Genomic DNA, 9278 nt, shown 5'->3' on the forward strand with positions numbered 1-9278 from the left:
TGAGAGAGCTTTGAAGTCAATAATAAACCTCTGTGCAGAATATACAGTAAAACACCACTAGGAATACTTCAGCGGATTCAGCTTTTTTTCAGGCAGAAAGCGGGCAGATGTGTATTTATTCCAACATTTGTCAGCTTATTGGCTGATTTCTGAGGCCTAAAATCTGGCTGGATTGATAGTTTGTAGAATGAAGTCAGAGCCAGAGCTACCATTGAGGACACTAAAGTCATGTGCCGGGTATTTATTCAGGGAATTTGGGGAAGTTTCCATTTCTTCCACCAGAATTTAATTCCTGGCAGTGTGGAGAGGGCTCTAAACCAGCATTTAGACAATGCTTTATATCCTAGATCTGTAATTCCCTAACAATTTCCAAGTCCCAAAGTTTCCTGGATAGAAAGAACTATGTAATTTGGGACTAATTATTGGGAAAACTGAGAATGTTCTGCAACAATTATTTTATTCAGAGTAGGGCTGCAGTTTCTCCATGAAGAATCACACAATAGCACCACTTTAAATCTTGTTTTTACCAGAAATAGGCTCACAAGTTTCTTGGAAATAAGTCATTCAGCATGAAAAAATAATAAAAAAATGACTAATCGACTAAAGAAATCTTAGTCGACTAAGACCAAAACAACCGATTAGTTGACTAATCGACTAAGAGGAGGAGGGCAGCCCTAAAAACATCAGAAATAGTGAAAAATGCCCGTCACAATTGAGTCTAAGGTGACGCCTTAAGATGTTTGTTTTGTCTGACCAACAGTCCAAAACCTAAAGATATTTAATGTACTATACTATATACTACAGTATACTATACTATACAAGAGCAGAGCAGTAAATCCTCACACTGACGAAGCTAGAACCACTGATTTGTTTTACATTTTTGCTTGCCAAATGACTTAAACATTTTAGTTGAAAGAAATTTCCTTGAACTGCTTAGTTTGAATAATAATAGACTTTCATTTAAGTTAGTTAGTTGTCTAGTTGTTTGTCAAGTGCAAAATGATGAAATTGCATCGGTTTAGCAGATTTTTTCATGTAAAAATTAAAGCAAGACATTATAACTCTTCTGAAGAGCAGCCACTGTGGCCAAAAGTGGAGAATACTGTTGAATTATCCACCATAAGCTACTATAAGATAGTCATACCAGACCCTGTGAGGCTTTAGTGGCTTGAACATGCATTAACATTTTACCTGGTGGGTCAAGATTTGTCTGAGGGTGGCGAGATGATTGAAAAAAATCTCAGCTAAACTAAATTTATTTCTTTTAACATATTTGCTTTTCCCTTGTGAAATACTAGAGCTCCAGATATTATTTTAAATTGGTCACTGGTAGACATATGAAACCAGTGACAAAGGCTCACAAATAGACCTACATTTGTTGGGACCCGCTGCTCTAAAATGTGAAATGTGAACACAAGTCATTTAGCCTCTGAGGCACCTATTAACATTCAACCTCCGGTTTGATGTGGCCTCTGCATCAACGCTACCCAAACAATGAGAGTGTAGCGGCTCCTCTGCCCTGACCACCGTACCTGTCATAGGTGGCCACCATGAAGTTAAGCAGCAGCCCGATGGACTGCTCCACGTTGATCTGGTGGGTGGTGGGCAGCCGCTTGTTGAGCTGGTAGTAGATGGAAGACAGGATGGTCTCCAGCCGCGACACGTTGATCTCAGCGTTGTGGTCCAACGTGTTGAGGCCGTTGTCACGAAACGCTTCGATCATGTTCCAGACATCCACCAGATGAACTGTGAGGGGGGGAGAATAGACAGACCGTGATCAGACTGTGACTGCATTCATGTTGGAACAAACATTTCTATTGTGTCGGTGTCATAACAGTTGAAATGAGAGGAAAATGTTCTCTTACGGTTGCATCTCTTCTGCACAAACCGGAGTTTGCAGGCCGTCCTGTAAGTCGACAGTCTGATTACATCAAAGTTTTGAGCTCCTGCAAAACAAAAGCATAAAGAAAGTCTAAAAAAAAAAGCAGATATCCAATGCCTGCAGTTTAATGAAATAAAATAAGTCTTTCCAAACACAATCAGGCTTACAGGAGGTACATTTAAACACTACCCGTGTCTTTGTGTGGGAGGAATTACACTGTACGTGTGAGGGACCACACATCTCCTGCGCAACTTGGAGCCAGTCAAAGAATTACATGACTATGAATAGTGAAAAGAGATTTCTCTGTCGCCTCCACTCACTCATTTCCATGAAGAGCTGCCTCTTCTCCACCATGGCCTTGCCCCGTTTACTGCCTTCCTCGATCATTCTGTGGCACATCACACAGCAGAGCATGCAACGCTTACTGTTCAGACGGAAGCACATTAGTAACACAGAATCAATCAGAAACCATGCAAGATAAGATGATTAATATAAATATTATTAGTGCAATTAAAGAAAATGTTTCAGACTTATAATTCTGACTTCTAATTTTAAAAAGACTAAACATAAATGATTGCATAAAGCTCATAAATTAACATCTTTTAAATACAGAAGATCTGGTCTTTATGTGTACATTATTGTGCCTGTTACGTGGTCAGCTAAAATGTACACGTGAGCTCCTGAACGTTGGTGTACCAGAAGGATGCCATAAGTTCTTTCATCTTCATTATTCACCCTGTACATCAAGGACTGTGTTAGTCATCACTGCAGCTATTCCCTATAGAGTATATGGCTTTGGTTGGCTTTTTAAGAGATGATGAAACCAGCTATCGGAATGAAATTAACAGTATTTTTTTGAGTGGTACACCAAAACGTTTGTTGTTTTTCGAAGGACTCTGAAAAGCTAGCCTAATAATCAGACTAAACTGTCAGCTTGTTTCACTTAATTCACTATTTGAACCGCTGGAAATATTAGAGATGTGGGATCCAGAGCAGAGTGTTGTTCAGGTAACTAAGGAAATTTAATGTTGACTAGAATGTGACTTTTATTCAAAGGAACAGTTCAACATCTTGGGAAATACACTTATTCGCTTTATCGCCAAGAGTTAGACGAGAAGATTGATACCACTCTCAGGTCATGTATGCTGAATATGAAGCTACAGCCAGCAGTCTGATTGCTTAGCTTAGCATGAAGACTAGAAACAGGGGGAAACATCTACCCTGGCTCGATTCAATGGTAACATATCCGCCTACCAGCAACTCTAAAGTTCGCTAAATAACATGTTATATCTCATTTATATCTAAACATTTAAAAACATCAACTTGTGGGTTTTGTAAGAGTTTATGTGCTTTCCTTTAAAGTGAGTTGTCAATCTGTATTCAGCCTTAAAATCAACCGCACAAAGATGATAAAAATGAATCTTTCCCACAAAGACTTTAATCTCCAGCATCAGATGCTGTTACGGAGGAACAAAAAGGACACTCATCTCGTTTCACACCAAAGACTCATCATCCATTGAACTATTTCAACTTTAACTTCTGTTCTGACGTCTGTTTCAACTTCAGTGTTCACTCTGTTGAGTGTTTTCAAAGAGGATTCATTGCTCGTGTCTGTTTTTTTGTTTCAACATAGTGCTCATACTTGTGGAAGACAAATTCTCTTTGAAACAATACAGGTTTCCTTATTTCATTTATTCACTCATTCAAGTGTCATCAGGGCTTTTAATGTTGAGGTACAAGTCATTTCTTCAGGTGACGGGACTTTTTATTTTGAAACAGATATCTTCAGTTGCTCTTTCACAGTAATATGACTCTGTGTTCTTATTAAATTATGACATTTAATAGTCGTATCAATATATTAGTGGCATAAATTTGTGGTATAATATATTGGAAAATAGTATTATTTGTTTTTAGACTATACAGGACAGATACACTATGTCTTACTTAAGATGTAGCTTAAGATTTCAATATTTACCTTTCGCTGGCTGAACGTCAAACAAAGTGAAGCCCTTAACGTCGACCCTGTGAAGAGAAGCCATATTGGAAGAGTTAGCGTGGGTGTCTTTGGACTTGATGTCACCATTACTATGAGAGATAAGCTATCCCTCGCTGACAAAATGTAGTTGACTCTTGAATAAGTAATTAACACCTCCCGTCTCTCCCTCCTTCAAGGACTTCATTAACTCTCAATTTGTGCTTTTGTCTCCCCTCCCTCTCTTCCTGTGGAGATATCGGTGAGCTGGCCTGGGAACACTCCAGCGCCCGTGGTCTGTGCAAATGATAATTCTCCATGACATCCCGCTCAGCAGCGACTGCCTCCTGTGGGCTAATGACACCGACAGAGAGCTGCAAAGGAAGCACTTAATGATGAGGGACACGGAGCACATTACAGCTGGCCAATGAGTGAGGAGCGCCGGGTGACCCGAAGAGCCTCGGACCAGGCGCCCCAGACATGCCTGGATCACATGCATGTTCGCTGACCAGCAGAGCGAGAGGAAACCACCTACCCTCAGGACGTCTACACACAGGCAGGATTTCTCTTATTATTTTTTGCATTGCTTGTTTCTTCTCACGGTGATCTCTACTGTTATGACAGAGCCTCTTTCCAGTCACTAACTTACTACTGTGGCGTGTGTCGAGTGGTTTTTATTGCTGCTTACAGGCACCAGCGAGGCTCTTTTTAAAGGAGCCCGTCCACTGAAATGCAGTCAAGCATTATTTCATTTTTATTTAAAACAATGAATATTATAATCAGGGTTAAATATAATGATTACTTTAAGGATCAGTGTGTAGCATTTCAGGGGATCTATTAGCAGAAATAGAATATGATATTCATAATTATGTTTTTATTAGTGTATAATCACCTGAAACTAAGAATTGTTGTGTTTTCATTAGCTTAGAATGAGTCCTTCATATCTACATATGAGCAGGTCCTCTTCACAGGGTCCGCCATGTTGCTCCGTCATGTTTCTACAGTAGCCCAGAACGGACAAACCAAACACTGGCTCTAGAGAGAGCGTTTCACGTTTACTGAAGGCCACCGTAGTTCAATGACATGGTAACGTGAGCCGCAGAGTACAAAACCTTGGTACTGCCACCCGGCATCTGATCTCCGTTGCTCCTAAAGTAGTGTTATTATGGTAAGGATGACCTCTGAGCGAGGCGAACGGCATTACCACGGTTTTGCAACTCGGCGGCTCACATTACTGCAGTCTTGGAGAGGTAGGAGTGAGCGGAGGGGTACTCAGTTGGTTGTAATCTGCAACCACATCATTAAATGCCACCAAATCCTACACACTGTACCTTTAAGTCTATGAAGAGTTAAAGGTGCTAAATGTGATATCCAGAGCATTAATGTGGCATCAAACAACTATTTGCTCTGTAAAGATATAGAGGAGTAATGTCTACCTGAGCGACGAATGAAGTCGCTCTCCCTCTGTGTGCTTTGTTGACAAAGCCGGGCCGGCCGTGCACGCTTTAAATGCATGTTAGTGCATGTGAGCGTGCCCCACTGGCTAGCTCACGGCCGCCTCTCTGCACTGCCCTCATACGGCGGTTACAGCTGATAACGCCGATAACAGAAGTGTAGCACCCACCCTCTGGTTCCCCCTCAGGTTAACACTGTTAACCTTTAGCACCTTTAAGCCTAAAAATAAAAATAAGCCCATCTATAGAGCTGCAACGATTAACCGATTAATTTACGATATAATTCTCTATATCAACAGAAAACTAATCAGCAACTATTCTGATAATCAAATAATCATTTTGGTCATTTTTTAAGCAAAAATGGCAAAACATTGCCCGTTACAGCTTCACAATTGTAAAAATGTAATGCTTTTCTGTGTCATACAGATAGTAAATTGAATATTTTTATGTTTTGGAGTGTTATTAGGACAAAACAAGACATTTGAAGACGTCACCTTGGGCTTTAGGAAGTTATAAGGGGCATTTATTACTATTTTCTGACATTTTATGGACAAAACAAGTCATTGATTAATCGACAAAATAATCTGAAAATTAATCAGTAGTGAAAATAGCCATTAGTTGCAGCCACACCATTCCTCAGAGCTCAAGGTGACATCTTTAAGTCACTCTGAAACAATCGTACTCGGCTCTTTGCAGCTCAGTCAAATCATGATAATAACTCGGGTTCACTTTGGCCATGATGGCACTTGAAAACACTTGGTCAGCCTAATTACATATTAAATGGCACACACACTGTATTTCCAGGGTTAATATGTCAGAGGAGCACTGCTGTAGTTTGGGATGGGGGGGTGGAGAAAGGGAAGAAAACATTAGCGATGCAGTGGGAGACCCAACAGACACATGTCAGCAAAAATAACACAATGCTTCATTGTAAATATTCAGCCTATGAAGTAACTGCAGAAATTCATGAGTAGGCAACTCAGCAGGCCTTTGGCATTGGCAAGGCAATGTTTGGGGGGGAAAATGTGAGCGGTACATGGCAGCAAAATGAATGCAGGAGTTGATCATTTCATGTTAGATAAGGAAACAGAGATTAATAATTCATAGAGGATGAATTCACAAAGCAGAGCACATTCAGAGGTGAATTCATGGGATTGCATTCACTCATTTTCACATAAAATCATAATAATATGATGTCAGCCTCCTTTGTGATACAGTAAGAGACTGTGTGGTTATTATTATAGGCCAATAAAGGTGCATTTTTCTACTGTAACCGCACCTTCAGCTGCTTGGAGGTAATGACAACATCCTTTGAGGCGAGTCAACAGAAGGAGACTGGCTTACTGCAGTATACCTCCCTTCCTCTGATATCATCCACTTTCTCATTTCTCCCACTGAGCCATCATCCTGCAACACTTCTTCTAATAATTCACTCCTCAGAGCTCACACGCAGCCATATTGATGATTTTAACTGCCTGTTTACCTTATATTCCCGCAATGGGAACGGTGTGTCGTGATGCTCATAAAAAAAAAATGTTGGGGGGGGGTGATAACAAACAATGGCAATCCTGCATCTTTTTTTATTCTCACTGGTGAGAATTAGATTAGCAGAGAGCAGAGAGAGCTGGCCTTTACCGGAGGAAAATCACGCAGGTTGCGTTTAGAGCATCATCATCCTCCTCCTCCTCCTCCTCATCCTCGGCAGCATTAGATGGGAAGGATAAAGTGGTCCAGGGTGAATAAGGAGGATATTTCACAGCAGCATCTCTCACCTTTGATGATGAATCCACGCGTTACAGCTGTCCACGCGATGAGAGACGACTCGGACGATCCATCATCATCATATTTCAGCCTCCTCTTCTCTCCTCTCGTCTCCAGCGTCTCAGTCGACTTCAGTGTCGGTAACTGCGGTTTGTAGCCGCACAGAGAGATGTAGAAGCGGCATCATCAGCGACCCAGCGGCAGAGGACGGCAGAGCAGAGCAGAGCAGAGAGAGAGGCTCGGAGATGCCCATGCGCAAACACCTACTATACTTTACGCATGTGCGCACGCACGCTGGTTAAAGGCGCACTACTACTATTATTGCTGCTGCTGTTACTCTGAATTATGATCCTCAGCATCAGAGAGAGACAGTGGCGGCTGGTGGACATTTTTCCTGGTGGGGCTGTGCCACATCCAATCAATTTCAGCAAACATCCCGGTATGATTTAATGCAAAAAAAAAAGTGAAGGTATCAAAAACACAGAACTTTGCAGTTAAATAATTAACAATTATTTTATTCCAACAGGAAGAGTAAATAATGCTTTGAAAAACACAACAGTATAAAATGTGCTCAGTGGTGGAATGTAACTAAGTACTTAAATACAATTTTGAGGTACTTCTACTTGCTACTTTCTACTTCTACTCAACTATATCTCAGATGGAAATATTAGACTTTTTACTCCACTACATTCATCTGACAACTTTAGTTACTTTACAGATTCAGATTATTAATACAAAATATAATCACATTACAATCAAATTACACATATTACTGGGTGCATTCCATATTTAAAACACAAATATTGACAATTTGTATAATTTTTATTATTATTATTATTAGTAGTAGTAGTAGTAATGTTTTTTTGTGTGTGACTCAGGGAGAGCGGCGCCCTTTATTGGCCGGCCGCCACTGTAGAGAGAGGAGATGAAACAAGAACACAGATTAGATTGAATTTAAACGGATTCTCCAGTGATTTTATATTCCAATTTCATACAGATTGAGGGATTTAAAAGAGACAGATTTAAAAAAAAAAAAAAAATACATTATATATCCTGATTTTATGAGTCAAGCTCCAAAAACACTTTATCCTACATTTCCCATAATGCATAGCACTAGCGTCTGTTTGGGAATTTTCCCCCAGTCTGTATTCAAATTTTCCTGTATCTTAAAGGTCCCATATTGTATAAAGTGAGATTTTCATAGAATAGAATAGAAAGCTTTATTGTCATTGTATTAAATACAACGAGATTCACAGTTGCCACTTTTGGTCAGTGCTTTAAAACAAATACTTGACAAGACTAAACGAGGCAGATAAAACATATAACAGGTGAAACATACAGTTATAAAGCAAATAAAACAGGTAAAGTAGATGTAATAAATAAATATAAACAGAAGTGTTACACTAAAAGTATAAAATATAAACATAGATGTAATGTAAACAGAGGTAATTGCACTTGTAAAATAGGTAGAGTAGATGTAATAAATAAAATGTAAACAAAGCTGCATATGAGGTGTGTATTGCATCAAGGATATATTGCACAGATAAATGTATTCACATTCAGTGTATTAATATTGCACAGATTTATTGTTTGTTCAGTGTCCGTATGGTCCAGAGAAAGAAACTGTTCGCGAGTCTGGAGGTGCAGGCTTTCATTGACCTGTAGCGCCTGTCAGAGGGCAGCAGGTCAAACAGGTGATGAGCTGGGTGGGAGGAGTCCCTGAGAATAGTTGTGGACCTACTGAGGCAGTGGGAGCTGGAGTTCTCTTCCAGGGAGGAAACAAGAACACAGATTACATTTATTTTAAAGGGATTCTGCAGTGATTTTATATTCCACTTTCAGACAGTTTGGGGATTCAAAAGAGACTGATTTAAAAAAAAAGAATGAATAAAATCAAAGCAGCATAGTCAATAGATATCCTGACTTTATGAGTCAAGCTCCAAGAACACTTGATCCTACATTTCCCATAATGCAACACACTAGCATCTGAGAGTTTCCCCCCATTCTGTATTCAAATGTTTCTGTATCTTAAAGGAGTCATATCCATGGATGTATTAAAAGAACTGGATCCAGCGTTGGAGGCAGGGCCCCGGTCATTCCTGTGAGAGTTGCTCATTGGCGCATGAAGCCAAAATGGCTCGACTTCCGTCTGGAAAAGTAGTTGGCATGGCGGACGGCCCTTAATACAACAATGCCTATGAGCCATTGC

At 40.1% G+C, this 9278-nt stretch overlaps 1 protein-coding gene and 1 long non-coding RNA gene across 8 annotated transcripts in view; one reads left to right on the forward strand and one right to left on the reverse strand.

Annotated features, from left to right (window-relative positions):
• Window positions 1–4408, forward strand: part of LOC141783856 (uncharacterized) — a 94164-nt gene extending 89756 nt beyond the window's left edge. For both annotated transcript variants that reach the window (XR_012597372.1, XR_012597371.1), the window contains one exon: window positions 4111–4408. This is a non-coding gene — a long non-coding RNA (uncharacterized LOC141783856). The remainder of the gene's footprint in view (window positions 1–4110) is intronic.
• dtnbb (dystrobrevin, beta b) overlaps window positions 1–7488 on the reverse strand; it is a 38662-nt gene extending 31174 nt beyond the window's left edge. For 2 of the 6 annotated variants that reach the window (XM_074661438.1, XM_074661437.1), the window contains exons 1-5: window positions 7081–7471; window positions 3858–3904; window positions 2203–2270; window positions 1866–1946; window positions 1533–1746 (exon numbers count right to left, since the gene is read on the reverse strand). In XM_074661438.1, coding sequence (XP_074517539.1) covers window positions 1533–1746; window positions 1866–1946; window positions 2203–2269 — 362 coding nt within the window. In that variant the 5' untranslated portion in view covers window position 2270; window positions 3858–3904; window positions 7081–7471. Of the gene's footprint in view, window positions 1–1532; window positions 1747–1865; window positions 1947–2202; window positions 2271–3857; window positions 3905–7080 lie in introns of all 6 variants that reach the window. The other 4 variants (XM_074661441.1, XM_074661440.1, XM_074661439.1 and 1 more) reach the window with 3 other exon arrangements.
• Between the last annotated feature and the right edge of the window lie 1790 nt (window positions 7489–9278).

This window comes from Sebastes fasciatus, chromosome 15 (assembly GCF_043250625.1).
Source record: "Sebastes fasciatus isolate fSebFas1 chromosome 15, fSebFas1.pri, whole genome shotgun sequence".
Taxonomy (NCBI): Eukaryota; Metazoa; Chordata; class Actinopteri; order Perciformes; family Sebastidae; genus Sebastes; species Sebastes fasciatus.